Source organism: Aythya ferina (genome assembly GCF_964211825.1).
Source record: "Aythya ferina genome assembly, chromosome: 15".
NCBI classification, from domain to species: Eukaryota; Metazoa; Chordata; class Aves; order Anseriformes; family Anatidae; genus Aythya; species Aythya ferina.
In genome coordinates this window covers 17,355,818-17,373,714 of record NC_140314.1, presented here as the reverse complement: position 1 = coordinate 17,373,714, position 17,897 = coordinate 17,355,818, and the positions used below count along the sequence as shown (strand labels likewise).

Genomic DNA, 17,897 nt, shown 5'->3' with positions numbered 1-17,897 from the left:
CGCCTCGGCCAATGGGCGCCTCGACGGGCAGGGCCGGGGCTCGGCCCTTCCCTCTGCTCCTCTCCTCCCTTCTCTTGTCTCTCCTCCCCAGCAACGGTGGCGGCCCCACCGTCCCCTAGAGAGCCGTCCGGGCAGGGCCGGTGATGCCCGAGGAGGAGGAGGAGGAGAAGAAGAAGAAGAAGAAGAAGAAGAAGAAGAAGAAGAAGAAGAAGAAGAAGAAGAAGAAGGCTGAGGCGAGGGGCGCTGAGGGAGGAAGTGCCCCCTGCCCTGAGGCAGCTGCGGGGATGCGCTGGGGATTTGGCCGGTTCTGGCTCTCTGCAGCCTCCCCCTGGTTGTTACTGGGCTCAGGCCTGGGTGCTAGCAGAACCCAGGTTGCTCGAGAGAGATATGTGGCAAAAAGAGCTCTGAGGGCGAAGGCCCTGACAGGAATCTGTGTGCAGAAGGTACTGTGCTCCCCTGTGAACACCTATTGTACAATGTAGGGGTGCTGGCCCCTATTGTGCACAACTTTATAGGGTGTAGGAGTGCCTTGCAGTCAGTAATGGTGTGTCTGCCGTGGGCCTGTGACAATTCACGTTAACTTTAAATAAGGTTTCCTTTTAATGATTGTAACAGCATCAGGTTCTGTTGTGTTTGTGCATCATCTGCCAATCAAGAGATGATAAAGGACCCCTAAACACATCTTTAAAGGTTCAAAATGTTTTTAAAAAGCCAAAGACTGAGCACCAACACTGGGCTCCTTGCACTGTTAGGAGCTGCATCCCTGGCACAGCAATGCTGGACGTGATAGTAACTCATCTTTGTGTCCGTGAGCTGATGCAGAGGTAGCCAGTGGGGCCAGTAATTTAAAACGATGTTTAAATCACATTTAAATGTTTGAGTGTCTGCAGATGCCTGTTTTACATAACCAAGAATGCAGACTGGCTGTAATGGATTAGTGTCCTGATGCACTTCAGTGAGAAGGTCATGCACTTTTGTACAAAAAGCATGAATGCAATTACGAGAGCTGACTCATGAAAGTCATCCACTCATAGCAAAGCCTTAAGAAAAGTTCAGCAATCTCTTTTAGCATAATTTAGAAAATTTTTTGCCTTTGAGAACCTTTTAATAGTGATTTTGTAACCCATACTTGGCAAATTGCACAGAGAACAAAGCAGGTTCTTCACATTGGTTTCTTGTCTTTGCAAACGGGATGCTTGACAAGCACAGGCTGAGAGCATGGGAAGTTTACAGTCTGCTGTGGAGAAAGTACAGGGCTGCTAATCCTTCACAACTGCTTAAAACCTCTTGCTTTGCCGCCTTTACCTGTCTCCAGTTAATGCTCAAGGCTTTTTAAATCCGATGCAGACAGATTTAACAATGTTCTGAATTTCACAGCATCATTTAAAGTGTAACCTCCTGCTTTGATGCTTTTATATCCCAGCACTTGACATTACATGTGTAATTAACTTCATAGGGAATTATATGCAGAAGTATTTTGGGGTCAGCTGTAGTCATTATCACAGTCATCCCAGTCTCTGCTGGAGCAACTCTGACTCCTAGCATAGTTTCCAGCAATGTTGATTTTAAGCATTACTAATTATAGAGGTTCTTTGGTTTCTCTTCTGGGACTAACTATACCACTGTCAGAGAAATTCATGATCAGATTAAGTTTTGCCTGTAATTTGTTTTGTTAGAGTGATAATTTCCATTGTTGCTGATTTAAAGATCAAAGCCGAATTTCCTTAAGTGGTATATTCTTTATTGCAGCGCTGGATGCATGGGGGATCCTTCCGCCTATCGTGCATGTTCGAAGTGACAAACTATCTCGTATTTATACAGTGAAACAATGAATATTCAATTAGCACCTATACATATTCATTACATAACCCCGTCTACCCTCGCTTCGTATGCTAATTAGCTTATCAGTCCTTGCGCTTGCGCAAAGCCTTCCAAGAATTGTGGGCCAGGGTCTCCAGGATGTGGGCAGTGGTCTTTGGGAGGAAGGCCGTAGGTCTTCCTCATAATACACTTTCTTAATCAGTTATTTTCCAGGCTGTAAAAATGTTGAGTTGTCTTTCGGTTTAACTGAGGGTCGGCAGATAACAGGATGTCTCAGTTAACAAGACATAACAGACAGTTGACAAGTTATCTCAAGTCTCAGCCTGAGTGTTAACAGATAATGGGGTGTTTTCAAATAACAAAATGCTTAAACGTAACAGAAGGTCTACAAATAACAAGATGTTGTTTACTTTGTCCTTGCTAACTTTTAGTCACAAGTTCTATTCTATCCTAAAGTAAGTTTATACAATATCAAATCACAAGCTTTATTCTATCCTAAAGTGAGTTTATACTATATCATTGCAAACTCACCTCAAGCTCTCCCTGTCCTTCAGCAGCTTTTCAGACAGTTCATGTGGCCACTGAAGTGTACCCCGCTTTGGAGCTTTCTATGTCTTTCCATTAACTATAGATTTTGAATGGTTACTGTCAACAGTTGTTCCTTTAATTAAGGGCATTTGTTGTGTTACTTCTGAAATGGTAGCTAGTAAAATAAAACTCTTGCTTCCTCCGTTCCCATTTGGAAGGACAACAGACAAGCTTTCCTGGATCTATCCCTGTTCAATTTTCTTTTTGTTCTGTGGCACTCTTCGCTGCAAAATCTGTTCAGTAATCATCTTTGCACCCAAATCAGGAAAACAGATTATTCCACAGAGAGTATTTATTTATGTGTGTTTTAGCTGATCCTTAGAAGTAGCTGTTTTGCAAGTCTATTAAGGGGCTGCTCGAGGACAAAATGCTGCCCCCTCTGTTTAAGGAGACACAAGTAACAGCTCACACCTTTACTTGCAGGCTGACTAGAAAGTACAGACATCACAGAGAAAAGGAGAATCGCTCCTTTTCTGAATGCTGAATCCCTTCAGCAGCTTAGCAGGTGAGCTATCTCTTTCCTTATTTCATTTGAAGTTATATATGAAGTGGTACTTCGTGGCGAGAAAATGGTTGATATTAATAAAGAAGGGGGAGATTTGAGAGTGTGGCCATGGGGGTTGGAAAGCCCCGTGGTTGAGATAACATTAGTCTCTTAACGACGAGGCCATCAGGAATATAAGAGTTTAGAGGGAACAAAAAAGGGTGATTCAGGAGAGTCCATGCAGTCTCCGGTTTCTTGTTCTCCAGATGGTCTCTTGTTCTCCAGCTGTTAAGGCATGGATGTTTCTGTGTGTTGGCTGTTGTTGTCACATTCAAAGTTATTTGACCAATGAAAAGTTGTTTTGAAAAGAACTGCTGTGGAGAGAAGGGTTTAAGAGGGGAGCCTGCTCTCAAGATAAAAAAGGCAACTCGATATGATGAAGTTATGTCATCAATAAAGAAGCAGGAAAAAGAAGTAAAGAGGAACAGGCTGGCAGAACGGAGACCAGGACAGGAACAGGCATTTTGATTGCCTCATGAAGATAGGTTCGGCCAAACTCAGGAAACTGCTCAGAGAAGCTCGTACTGAAAGTTGCTGGAAATGGGTGCACTGGAACTGGAGAGAAGCTCAAGCTGAGAGAGCGAACCCGTGCACACAACTGCCTCTCGCTGGTAAGCAGTTGTGCATTATGGGGAATCATACGTCCTTAGGAACAAAGACTGTCCTGGTAACCTTAGAGCTTATTCTCCTTCTTAACAATCGGACAGTTTATGAGCCTGAGATATGGGACCAAACTGAGTTCAAGGTGTGGGACTCTGCAACTAAAAACGACAAGGTTGCAGTGGGCTTGCTCGGCACCTGGCGAGCAGTCTCTGAGGCCTTAAAGAGCCCTGCGGGACCACAGTCAGAAACGTGTGGCTTGCCAGATAGTGAGGGAGCTGCGGGCTCCTTTACTGATCCGACTGCTACGCCATCGGCCCCTCTGCTGCTACAGCCATGTGATTAAGGAGGTATTGGGGAGGTATTGGGGAGGCAAGGGCAATCCCCAGACATGGACTGTATATCTCGAAACAAGACACTGGAACTCATGATAAGGAAGCGGCAGACGGACAGAGAAATGAATGTAAGGACTATAAATCTCGAAACTGGACATTGGAATTCATTATAAAGATACAACAAACGGGAGAATTAGCAACAACCAGCTCTTGCAATTAAGAAACATGCCAATTCAGCAGATTCCTGACCAAAGGTGAAACGTACACTGTGAGGAAGACTCGGGGTCTTCCTCCCAAAGACCCCTGCCCACGTCCCAAAGACCCCTGCCCACAATTCTTGGGAGGCTCTACGCAGGCGCAAGGTGCCAAAAGGCTAATTAGCATGAGAAGCGAGGGAAGGCAGGGATAGGTAATGAATATGTATAGGCACTTGTAGAATATTGATAGATTGATTGTATAAATTCAAGACTGCTTTCTGCTTTGGGTATGCACGATAGGTGGAGAGATCCCCCGTGCATCCAGCGCTGCAATAAAGAATATACCACTTAAAGGAATTTCGGCTTCGATCTTTGAATCACATGGAAGGCTTTTGCTGTTACACCCCCTGTTGACCTGAACGTGCCTTTTGACCCAGGCCTATTGGCCTTGAAAAGGAGATGGATATGCTTTTCTTCGATCCGGGAAGAACAGGATACATAAGGCCTGAAGACCGAGTTGCTTGACAACTTAAAGCAAGACATATTGTTCAAAGGGAATGGAAAATGGAGACTTGTTTGTAATCAAGAAAAGGAATGGCAAATGGAGACTGTTAAGTTATGGAACTTAAAAGATTGTTTGTTACCTTTTCTGAATGTGCATATGTATAGGTGTACTCAAGTTCAGTAAGTCATGAAACTTAAAGGATTGTTTGTTACCTTTCCGGATTGTACGTATGTATAGGCATACATGTACTTGTGTTTAGTATATAAAGCAATGTTCTGTGTATTTAGTATGTTTGATGTTCGTGTGTGCATGTTGGTGGAACGTAGACTCCCCGCGCACCCAGCGCTGTTTACTTGTCTTTTATACGTTTTATGAATATTTCTTTTATAAATATTACTAAATTCAGTAATTCTGTTATAAATGAGACTTCATTTATAACAGAAGGAAGGAAATTTTTAATCCAGCTCTGAAGCTGAAGAGGAATGAAAGTACATGAAGATTCTGTCTGTGTCGAAGCTGAATTTTCAACAACTTTATAAAGTTCACACACTAAAGCCAGACTTGTTTCCTCTACAAGGGCAGGCTGTATGTACCACAGAAGCTTTCCTTGCAGATCTTCTGTGGAAGCCTACCAGCTTCCCATATCCTCGTGCTTAAGAAAGCATCTCATGGCTTGTTACACTCAGTCACAGATGAACCTGAGATCTCCACAGTTCCTACTGTTGGCTGAAAGTTTGAGGGTTTTTTTAACCAGTCTGCTGTTTGATGCACAAAATATTGGTTGATGTTTTTAATATCAGAAAGTTGTCTGCTTCTCTGTTTCTGTTTGCTCTACCTTGACCACCACACTTGGGAAATTTTTTTTGTGTCTGCAAAACTAAAGCTATTTAGTGAGATGGTGTCATCATGACTTTAGTGTGTTAGGTAGGAAGTGGATAAACTCAGAGGCCATAGACTGAGTAATTGTCCATAATGAAGGAAACTGGCATTTTTGTAGGAAAGAAAAGGATAATGAGATTATCAGACAGGTTGCGCGAATAGCACCGTTTTAAATTCCCATTACATTCAGAGCAAGGGGTGTGTTTGCTCTTTAGTGATGGGAGAATTAAGGCAACTGATACTCCTGAGAACACAGGGATGAGCTTGTCTGTTGTTTTATTTTAAAGTAATCAGTGTAGTCATTACAAAGGAAGATCACTGGTTATCCTGTGCTGTTCTGAATACCCACTTGTGATTATATGTGTATATTCCCATGTCCATGCTGTATCTTACCGTCATTTTGCTGTGACTCACAAAGTGTAAAAGCACATTTAAGATTAGCATATATCTGAGTAGTAGAATCAATTTGTTTCAGCATTAATTCCACCTTCAGGAATACCCACCTCATCTATTTAAAGAAAACCCACAAAAGATAGTTCCTGTTTGACAGCAGTATGACAATGGTGGATTCTCTTATTCTATTTAGTGTTGTAAGTGGTACTTCATGATGATAAGCTGTGAATCTAGGCCAGGAAAGAAGGATTGTTTAAAACCCATTTGAGCATAAGCTTAGCTGCAGGCTTCAGAAGGCTGAAGCCCTTTTTTGGCACAGAACATACGTTGGGACATGGAGTGTTTCTGCTTATGTGCCTTGTCTAGTGAAATCAAATATTGCTTTGTGATTAGGCTGCATGGGTTGTCTGTATTAGATAGGAGAGCTAACAGTTTCGTAGCTGAAAGATTTGGCAGTGTGAACTTCACTTTGCAGGAACAGTGTTTGCTTGGCACTACAGGTAACTGTGTTATGCTGAAAAGCTGATTTTTCAATATACATTTGGAAAACAGATTTGTGAAGGAGGGAGTTGTTCAGCGTTTCATTCAGTTTAACTTGACCACAAAGACATGTGCAACAAAGCTATTGCCTGTTCCATGACTGGAGGAAGAGCCAAAAAGTCTTTCCATTCTTTTCCTTACCAATTGAATTTATTTTTTTTCATTTAGAATGAAGATATATTTTCTGATAAACTGAGTGCTTCAGCTACTTTCTAGAAGAGCTGACTGTATAAGCTACTATAGAATAGTATAGAAATATATCAGTGAAAAGACATTGCCCATGTTTACTAGATGAAATTAACATCATGGTGGACTGTAAAATCAGTAAATGTGACCCCACCTCTACCCAAATCAAAATACTTTTTTTTTTTTTTTTTTTTTCTGGTTTGGCTTCTTAGTCATTTGGGCCTAACTTTAATTTATTAATTCTTTTCTGTTTAAAATTTGCAAAGACTTACAGAACTTTTTTAATTCCTCCTTTTCTTTATGAAGATTTTGTAGGGAATCTTCTTGAAAAACTTCCTTGTTGTGTTCTTCCCACTCCCACCCTTTCCAGAAGACAAGAAAAAAGTATTCATCTGTTCAAATAATTACAGTATTAACTCAACCAAAATGGTTTGGTTGGCTTTAAATCTCTTCCATTCTCTCTGCATCGTTTTCATTTATTGATTTTTTTCTAATGTTACACCTATTGTAGTTCTCTAGGCCACCAGAGACTACCCTAGGAAGAAAATTTTAATACCAGAATGTTTTATACAAAAACCACGAAGAAAACTACCTGTATTAAAAACAAACAAACAAACAAACAAAAAACCTTAAGCTGCAGTCACATTTTTTCCTCTTTTTGATTTACACATTATAAAGAATGCTATAAGTTTCCCTTTCCATGAAAAAGAAAAGAAACAACAAATACATATTCATAAGTGAGTCCAGAAGAGGGGGGCAGCACAGGGTCTTAGGCTGAGCAGTTTATCAACAAAGCCATTTGTCCCTCAGAGTCTAAGGCCTATAGGCTACGGCCCTCTTAATTTTACTGTGCATCCCTTTCTTTTACCACCTGGAAGGTATTAAAACACTAAGTTGTAAAAGAGTCCTGGTATGTAGGTATGAGTCTTGTTAGTAAGAGTCCAGAATTGGTCCTTAGCCAATTCTGAGGTACAGAAAGGCAAATGCCCTGTCCCGCAGACCATCTTGTTACCATTTTTTTTTTCCCTGCAAGTTTCCTGCTAAATTTTGCTTTGGCGTACTTGTTTACTCCTCTGAATCCAGGAAGGCAGCTCATGACCCAAGACAGGAGTACTGCATAGGAACAATCAGAAATTTCAACACAGACAGGATTTAACACATGATGTAGCTATTTTATCTATTAGTAGCAAAGACTATTAAATACAGTATTCTGATTATGAGTAATTGTTTTAGTTGCAATTAAGATCTTCAGATTAATTTCCTGAGTACCAGCAATTACTCACTATACTAGAAGCTGAGCTGTAAACTGTTCTGCTATTGGTTGTGCAAAGGCCTTCGTTCTCCTTCACATTGCTGCAACTTAATCTATCGGTAATTCTCTCTTATTTCCTTTACTTCCGTTGTTCCAAGTATCAGGTAAAGACATTTTTATCTTCTTTTTAGGATTAGGTGTATTCTCCCTCTGAAAATCTGCAGCAGGATTTAATTTGAATGGAATCTGCAGCGACTGCATTATGCTATGTCAAATCCTAAATGTCAGCATATATGACTTTCCCAGTATCACAATTATTGTTAGTATTCTGTACCCAGGTTAGATAGGGTAGTGGAGCCTTAGGGGATACTGGAGGGAATTTAGCTGTGGTAAGTGCTGCACTGGTCACTGGCTGGAGGACCACATCCCTTAAAGGAGGCCAGAAAGCTGCAAAGCTCATGGTGCCAATCTAGGGCAAGAGAGGGTGCTCTACTTCAGTTACCAGCACATTCTTGGGGCAAGGGGACTACAGGACAAATGAATTCATGGTTTAACCCTGCATGGTAAGTGGTACACAAGAAGTGTGTGTTTGTGCTTGACTGTTTTCCAAGTCAAATTTTATATCCTCATTGCATCAGCTAGGAGGCTTATTCAAGCAGTGCCAAGTCCCTCCAAAATACAGGGAAGGCAGAGCTGCATGTCTGTCATCCAGGACTGCAATCTGTGAGCAAGGAGCAGAGCAGCCTTTTCTATAGTGACCTAGCTGTCTTTTTGACTCAGCTTTTAGAGAATTCAGTTTTTGTAATTCTTCCTTGTGATAAATACAGGCTACATTATATATGCCAAAGTTCCATATAAATTTGATTTTTATGATGTTTCTGTTTTGAATGACTCTAGTTTAGAAAATCTTTTATTGCAGCAGAATTAACGCAGTGGAAAAGCTGTTCCCCACAAAGCAGTTCACAGTAGCTGTCAGCATCAAACGTTTTCCAGGCACTGTGCTCGCCACCTAGCATCCATGCCAGGGTAACCTGGCTGCGAGCCATCTGTGCGTGCAGTACTGGTGGGTGAAGGGACCATGCTGCAGGATTACCCACCAGTGATCAGTCATAAAGGACAAGCTATCTTTCTAGCAGTGCTATTTGCTGTACTATGTGCCCTGCACCTTCTCCAGGATGGATGCATAAGGCTTCAAAACAATGTAGCTTTTTTTTTTTTCCTCTGTGAAACAAAGCCTATGCAGTATTCCTTAGGATGAGACCTCCAGTCAGCAGTTATTTGCTGAAAAGCAACTACTGTAGAAAATATTTGGACTTTTTTTCTCCCACTGAACAAAACTGGAAGTGCACATTCCTTGAAACTGATATTAATAGTTGTTAGAAATCAGATCATTTTATAACACTGAAAACACAGTTACCCTGTAAGTATGAAGAAGACATTTCTCTTGTTCCTGTTTATTTCCCATTTGGCTCTTGCAACCTGTGTGAATACATGCCCTCCATTTTAGAAATCTCAGTGCCTCTTGAAGAGTCTCATCTATACTAGTTTCTATATACAAGCTTCTCTGCTATTAGTTATTGCAACTATACTAATGGTGGGTAGTCTGGACAGCCTGGATCTCTCCAAAGTTAGATACGTTAGTTGCTCCCATGCCAGCAGCTGGCCTCTGGCACAGGCTGAATGCTAGCAAAGACAACATGCCATACTGAGACTTGTAGGGTATGGCAAATTGAATAACACAACATACGGTGAATGGTGCTACTGGAGAGAGCAGATATTTATGAATACAGGGCAATATCCTTAATTCTTTTAGGTTTGTGAAGAATTGAGAACTCTGTGGTGAGAATATTAGCACAGAAAAGAGAGAGCAGGGAATCAGAAGGACCATAGCTAAAAAGCTAAAGAGCTAAAGAGATGTGAAAAATAAATACAGAGCTCTGGAAGACAGTGATGGTACCATCCGTGCAGCCAGTGCAGATTATCCAAACATGATAGCCCCTTTTCATTTACTTGTTGTTAGGGCATCACAGCTATGGCAAGACCCTGAACGTAGCTTTAGATAGAACTGAATGTAGCTTCAGGTAGAATATAGAATATCTGTCTATATCTGTCTCATATATAGAGATATATTCTATATAGAATATCTACCTAGTATATAGAATATCAGATAGGAAATGATTCTGCATTCTGATGGCATTAGTCACACAGTTTTTGAAGAGAAAAAGCAACACAAGTTACAGGTATTCAGACATGAAAGGTATTGCAGTTTACATCTGTGAAGAGTTACAACTACAAACAGTTTGGATTTACATAGTGTATAGTTTCCCATGGAGATTATTTCTAATTGTAAGTCTGTGTGGGGCTGTGACTGGGTCGATTATTTGTATCTCATTTCTCCATTTGAAGTACTATCAGGTTATTTGTCAGTGTATAGCCAGATAAGCTGCATGCCTACATATAGGGCTTACATTGTATTAATAGCCTTGAATAATATGGAGGAAAAATCTGAATTAACAGCATTGGTAGAGGTGGTATTCCAGCCTTCATGATGCAGACAGGCCCAAAATATTTTTTTTTTTTTTTTTTTTTCCTGTGTTTTCTTTGCTATATGACCAAGTCACGTGTTTTCTGATTGTTTAACAGGACCCTAAGTTGCTAAATACAGATAAACAGCTGTAGCTGAGAGCTCCAGTGCTGTCAGATGGCCGATAGCAATGAAATGTGGGTAGCGGGTCAAAACACAAGACAATAGGAGTGTGATCTCCAGGCTAAAAGGAAATAGTTCAGAGAGTTGAAATGCTAAAAAAAAAAAAAAAAACTGTTCAGGAAATCTGTATTGTACAGTTCTTCAGCTATTCAGATGCTCTTTGTGTTTATTTAAAGCAAACGGGCAAATACTGTTTGAAATAGAAATCAATTTATTACTTGGAGAGGTGAAGGAATCTAATGCTTTTACCTGTAACTGGTGGCAGAGCAGACTCTGACAGCCAGTTTTGAAAAGAATCAAACTGGAAGTGACACAAGATTATCACAGACCCAACACAGCAGTTAGACCAGGTTTCCAGCTAACTTCAGGGCAGTTGCAAAGCCTCCTAGACACAACTGGTATCTTCCATTTTACAATGCTGGGCAGAAATGTAGACAGATTGCTCCAAAGAGACCCGCTTCTTACTGCTGAGTTAATACAAAAAAGCCTTGTAAATGGAAATGTGACATCCAGACTGGTACCTGCGTACTTCCCTAGATGTGCAAAGAATAAGAAGGTGTTTATTCTGTGAGGGGAAGACTTCCTAAGTCACCAACTTTTTTACTGTGTCTTTTCAAGCTATTTTCCTGGATAAATTAATGCAATTGAAGGCTTCAAATATGTTTCTGTAGACATTAGCAACATTAGCACACTGGTAATGCTTCTGGACATCTTGTTACTTTCAGACAGTGAACAGAAATACCTGAATAAGATGTTCATGTGTTAGTGTTCTCCACTCAGCTGCATATGTACTTACTTTAGCTAGCTTGCTTTTGATCAAAGTTCCCATAAACTATGTGAACACACAAAACCTCAGCTTATTTATGCATTACTTTCCTGGACCTATTTGCTTTAAAAGACCATCTATAAAATAAGGTTTAATATATTACCTAGGCAGATGTGCAGAGTGTATTTGGCAGTTACTTGGTTTTAAATGTTTTACCATGTTATGGATAGTTGCTGCCATTGCTGGTAGATCAACACTATATTTCTATAGAAATATTCAAGGTTATCAATGCTTGTAATCATCTATAGCCAGTCTTCCACAACCAACGTTAAACAAATTATTGCTGAGCTCTGTTTAGAGTGAGGCAAAGTTGCTACAGACGGCAAAGCCCGGATGGCTAAGAGCTCAGGGTTTTGAAGTTCTGCCAACTCTGGGCTCAACTGGGTATGTAGGACCGTATGCTGGAGAAGCTGAATACAACAGAAACGTGTGGGAGTTATGGCTGTTCAGTGCTTCTGAAAAAGTATCCACTACTAAGAGATTTAGCTCTAGAAGCCAGGCCTATTGTAGGTTTCAGACTCCCCTGGCAACACTTGAAAATTTTGATATAAACAAATTGTCCAAGGATGCACGGGGTATCTATGCCAGATCTAGGAACAGAAGGCAAATCTCTTGATTACTGTTTTCCCATAACTGTGCAGAATGTTATTTCTCCTGTATTATCTGAACTATAATTATGAGTCTCGCAGGCTTTAGAAGAGTGTGTGCTACTGAAATGCTGAGTTGTTGGAGAGAAACAACATAAGAAATGAAGTATTAATGCTAGCAAATTGGTGATAAAGAAAGAGGAGTTATGCTGAAAAATGTATTATAAATGTTCTTTAAAAATTATAAGAGCCTAGCTAAAACAATCCTGCAAAGTCAGCAGTCCCAAGCAAGGCCTTTGATTGAACCTTAAGACTGGAATACTGTTCTGAATTGCTGTCAGCTTGTCCTATCATTTTGGAAACATTTGGGAAACTTAGTCCCACATTCATAATTAGTTAGCATTTAAGGTCTTGTATTAATTCAACTAGTCTTATAAACTCTGGTACCTCCAGTGTGAGCAGTACCTCAGTAGAACAAAGGATGCAAAATAAGCTGCAGAGAGTGCTACTTGAGTCTTACTCTTCTTGGTAGACTCTGTCTGTCCCTCTCAGTTACTGTCTATTACTACAAAACACAGAGATCCACAGGTAACACAAAGAGAAGCAGCCAGGCAAGAAGAAAGCCTGCAAATGGGAAGAAGCTAGAATCACTGTCAGTAGGAGATTGTGTAAACTGTTCTTAGATTCAGAGATGACAGGAGAAAGTCGGTATATAACTGTTTTGGCCAGGAATCTGCAGCATATAACACTTAAAGTACTTTGTTCAAAAACTTTGATTTTTCCTTCCAATATTAGTATATATGTCCAATTCCAATATTAGTATATATCTATGTCCTTTACTCTGACTTTTTACTTTAGTTTCTTTTATAAGAAACTAATAATTTGCATGATCAGCACTGTTCTAAATACCTTCAAAAGCTGACAGGAACTAGACAACCCATCCCAGCTTTCTCTATTCCCATAGGAATCTCTTTCAGTCTGTACCTCAGAAACCCATGAGTCAATACGTTTTAGCCAAATGTCCCTAGAGGAGGGATTAAAATGCCAGAAGAGGAAAAAAAAAATGGGTTATTTCCTTACATTAAAAAAGTTAGCTTGAATGCATTTCCAAAATTTCCTTTGCAACCAGGATGATTGGGAGAGTAGATTAAAAGTTAGGAAAACTGAATTTCTTTAGTAATCTTGTCTCTCCAAGGACTTGGATTTAAAGGAAGGACTGTGTCAGAAAGCCTGAGAGTCAGGAGACCACAGTTCTAAAACAAGCTGCTAAACTAAATTTTTCCTAAGATCCTCATCTTCAATCAAATGTGACCAAGTTGTTCTCAATTTCAGCATCAGGTATCAGATGTAACTAATAGAAGGAATTTCAAGGAATTTCTGTTTGAGATATTTTATTAAGTGTACTCTTGCATAGGGAATTCAGCAAACATTTTCTATCAGTGTTTGAAAACCCTTTGAGTTAAGTCCCAGTTCGCTCTAGGCTTGTCCTCTATGGAGAAAAATCTTGTATTAGGAGCTATTAGACAAACTGTTGAAAAGAAAGTTGAGGAAACCGCAGAACAGCAAACCAGACTCATACGTAAGCCTTCCTCTTAATTGGATCTGGCAGCAGTATTCACAGGCTGCTCATTGTGGAAAACAAGGTTAATAGTTAACTTCAGGCAGATTTGGGCTTAGCTGGTAGTTGGAGGGCAACCTTCCTGAAGAAAACAAGCAAAGAAACAAACAAACAAAAAAGCAATTGCAACAAATCAGTAAATTGCAGGAAATCAATAAATTGTGATTTGCACTTTTTGTTGATAGGGAGTGAATAGCCTTGCCTGGTGATACAGGCCTCTGTATTTGAAAGTATTTGACCCAAGTGTAGTGTGAATGACTGCGGAGGAGGTCCCAGCTCTGTGTCTGTGGCTAGGCTAATAGGTGATGGGACTGCTTTCATTGATGGACTATTGCAGTCACATTTCCTTGGGCTGTGATCAAAATTCTCACCAGAATCTATGCAGGGATCAGTTGGCATGATCTGGTAACTTCTGTGAAGTTAATTGATTTGTTCTTTATGCCGGTTTCCTTTGTATTAGTTATCTTCTTTGCAGACCTGCATGTTCCTGGCAGAAACACCTTTGTTCCAGTGCAGACTGGTTGCATTCCCTGGAATAAGTTGACTTTTTTTCTTGCGGACAATTTTGTGGGTCTCAGAAGGGTGAGAAAAGTGGGATCCTTGCCCGCACTGTTTTTGAATAAAACAGCGATTGTCACACATTCTGAAGATTAACAGCAGGATTGCAAAAGATCTTAACATGTTCTGATAGCTGTCAAGATTAAATTTGCTAGTCTGTTTTTTAAAAAGTGTGAATGCAGATGGATTTATAGTGGAAATAGCACCTCCTGCTTGACATTAGTTGTGCACAGCAGGCTGGGTGCAGTTCTCACACCGTGCCTAGCAGCCACACGGGGTTACACGGCTGCCATAGAGCATTACAGATTCATACTCACGTTCAGGCTGTGTTAAAACCAAATGCTTAGACTCTATTCTTCTAAGCTAGCAGTGCACTGGACTGAGTTGAGCCAGACACATTCTGTGTTCACACAAAAGTTGGCAGAGCAGTGAGTTTTGGCACCAGCTGGACAATACTTACTCCCCGAGTTCAAACTCCTTTCTCTGTGTGCATCAGCATGTAGTGCTACTGTAATTAGGCAACCCTAGAATTAGAAAAAATCCTTGTTTTGCAGCCAAATCTTTAGATAAATACCTGTTTTTGTTTGTTTGTTTGTTTGTTTTTTTCCCAAAATCTTCTTTCATAGTGTATGAGATGATTATTGATTATGTATGTAGCTTTAGGGATTTGACTTTTTTATTCTCTTTTCCTCCAAACTTGTTGTTTCCTTTCAGCAAAAAGCAAATCTCTGTATTATACAACCAGATTGTAAATATAGTCTAGTAAAAATAAGCATTGCCACCTGTCTCTGTCTGTGTAGCAGCAGCCAGTTACAGAAACTTTGGCCCACACTCCTTTATGAGCTAATTTACTGTAGTGAAAAGGCAAATTGGTAACTGAAGTAATGTGAAGGTCTTCCAGTGAAGACTACATTTAAAGTCAGCTGGTATAAACCTGTTTTTAATTTTTTCATTTATTTTTTCCTTTATGTAGCCAGGACCTTTACTATGACTTTGAGACTAAGGTGATGGTAACCATGCAAATAGTAGAAAAGAGCCACAACTTATGTGACTGAGAGCAGTGGTGGTTTTTTTTTTTTACTCTCTCTCTTTTCGCATTTTCAAGGCCACAGCTTGCTCTCACTGAGCACAGTTTTCTGCAGGTAACTGGTGCGATACTTCTCCAGAAGGCATGTGCAGTGTTGTTCAGATCTAAACTGTGACTGAAAGCTTGGAGCAAGGATACAACAAAGATATTCCTTAGCAGCACGGAAGTGTCAGCTTTAAGCACTTACCTAGGAACACTTTGCAGTGCTAATTAGAGTGCTGATATGCAAACATGGCCATGCAACTTATGGAAACATGGTACGGCATTACAGCAGAGGTAGGACTGGGAAGAGAGATGAGACTGACTGGCCAGTAGTTCCTCCCATTTTCCTTTTTTTCCCTTTTAAAAATTAGGACACTAAATTACTAGATACTCTTAACAGCAGAATCAGAGACTAATAACTTGGCGCCCTAAGTCCATCTTGGCTCATTTCTCAGGTTGGTCCTGAATCAGTTTAGGGCACAATTTTAAAATTGGATCAGCAAGGAGGCGGAAATTTTCCTGGACTCTTCAGTTGAGGTTCTCCACTTAGACCTGCCCTCTTTTTGAAAGTACCTTCTTTGGTATCTCCTTCTTCTGTTGTTGATGTGTTGTTTATGAACAGTTTACTCTGGGCTAAAGAGTTAACACTACCAATTAACACTACCAATGCAGCAATTAATGCGCATATGAGATGCTTGAATCGAGGGCAAACAATCAGCAGAGAGAGACTACAAAGAGGTAGGAACACACTGGCAAATGGTGAGAGTGCAGAAACACTGCTGCAGCATTCTGACATTTGAAGTAGCTTCACAGTTTGCTGACAAACTCTGCTATCTTCTGTCTCAGGGGAACGATTCGTGCATTCCCTGCCATATGGACTGACTGCTAGAGCAAGAATTTATTGAGAGAGCTCATAAGCTCTTATCCCGCAGAGATCTTGCCCTCATTTTCAGGACGTGATAGATATGGAGAAGAAAATATCTAGTCCCTCAGCCACATTATAAATATACCTCCAGCTGCAGATGAGTAACAGTCAATTTGTCTTAGAAATTAATTGACCTAAAAGACCAAAATATTTAAGTACTGTTGGAAATGTAGTTATATAGAATGAATATAGTTTAGTGGAGGACTTGTTAGCATTAGGTCAGAGGTTGGACTCGATGATCTTGAGGTCTCTTCTAACATAGAAATTCTGTGATTCTGTCATTCCATGATAGTAAAAATAACTTTTTTTTTTTTTTTTTTTTTTTTTTTTTCTGATTAGCCAAGTCAAGGAATGCTTGCTAGGCTAGATTAAGAACTTCCCAGTCTTTGCATTAAATGATTCTGTTCTTTCGAGTGAATATTAGAATTGGTGCACCAACAGAAATTTTATGAGTGCTTCACTACTGGTGAAAAACACTTATATTCAAACTTATACTTAGCATTTGAAGAGTTTTTCCAGCTTTTGCTCTGGAAAGTCATGGTTGCAGCTACAGAAGCTGTTTCAGTGCACTTTGTGATGAATGTGATCTTTGTAGGAAGAGAAATTTGCCAGCTGAGGCAGTGTTCATTTCTTGCATTCCACCTCCAGTTTCTGACAACAGGAGAAACATCACAGAGAATTGTTGTAGGAGTCCAAATTACTCAATAAAACATTAAAAATGTTTCAGCTTCCCAGATCATGTCTTTCTAGTGGTATTTTCAAGGCAGACCAGAGTCACTGGGTCTGGAAATGGTGCATATTTAGCAAGCTTTCTGAAAGTTAAATTACTAGTGATATTACTTAGGCTTCTAAATGGGATATTCTCCTGGCAGTAAGCAGTAGCTGTGAGGAAGGTTAATAGGACCAGAGAGACATTTTTGGACTGAACAGTGCCTGCAACAAGCAGCAAGAAAACCTTTTTGGCAAAATAATGGAATGTTTATATACTGCTGTTTTTTGAACTTGACACTTTTATGCCAGCTAACAAGACAGTATTATCTATATAGCTATAACATTTTGTTCTGCTTCCTGTACTTAGTCTGTAGTATTTGCAAACTGTCTGATCTGTACTGAAAAAACACAGGTGTTGCCGCATGCCTAACTTTAGTAGTTTTCCTGCCCTCTTCCTTCACTTTTCTCTGCGGCACTACAGTTTGCAGGACAAATCAGTCTGATTTTATGGTAAACATCTCTTTGTCTTCTGTGGATATTGTGTAAAGGAAGATAAACCAACTGTTTTTCAACCTATGAATTTTTAACTATGAGAATAGTGAGGTCTTCCTGTATTCATCCTCTTCAGATTTTGTTCAGGAATGGTTTTGGGACTTTGTTAGGAAAATTCACATATTAATTTACGTTTTCTCTGTGAGAAGCTTGTGACATTTCAATTTATTAGATTAAGTAATGTCTCTTTATTGCACTGAAAAAAAAAAAACAACACCAAATGTTAAGATACCTGTAGCCAAACAGTTTTTGAGCAGGTACATGTACATGTATGTCTGGTGACTATCGAAATTTTCTAGCCTTTGAGTTAGATATGTCTTCCTCTACTGCAGCATTTACTTTTGTGTATAAATTCTTAGTAAAATACACAGTTCCTCTGGGAGAGGTTATATTTTAATTCCAGATGAATTATTTATGTGCCAGCACTTACAGAAATGGAATCACCATACATCAATATGCTGAAGAGAATGAGTACTGGGTTTTGAACTTACTCACAGATGGATG

The 17,897-nt window shown here is 39.9% G+C and overlaps 1 protein-coding gene across 7 annotated transcripts in view; it reads left to right on the top strand.

Moving 5' to 3' along the window:
* The first annotated feature begins 48 nt into the window (after positions 1 to 48).
* Positions 49 to 17,897, top strand: part of LOC311444907 (uncharacterized protein) — a 52,349-nt gene continuing 34,500 nt past the window's right edge. For 6 of the 7 annotated variants that reach the window (XM_084536371.1, XM_084536366.1, XM_084536367.1 and 3 more), the window contains exons 1-2: positions 49 to 443; positions 2,833 to 2,914. In XM_084536371.1, the coding sequence (XP_084392497.1) occupies positions 144 to 443; positions 2,833 to 2,841 (309 nt within the window). In that variant the 5' untranslated portion in view covers positions 49 to 143 and the 3' untranslated portion in view covers positions 2,842 to 2,914. Of the gene's footprint in view, positions 444 to 2,832; positions 2,915 to 3,159; positions 3,565 to 4,385; positions 4,708 to 17,897 lie in introns of those variants that run through there. The other variant, XM_084536369.1, reaches the window with a different exon arrangement.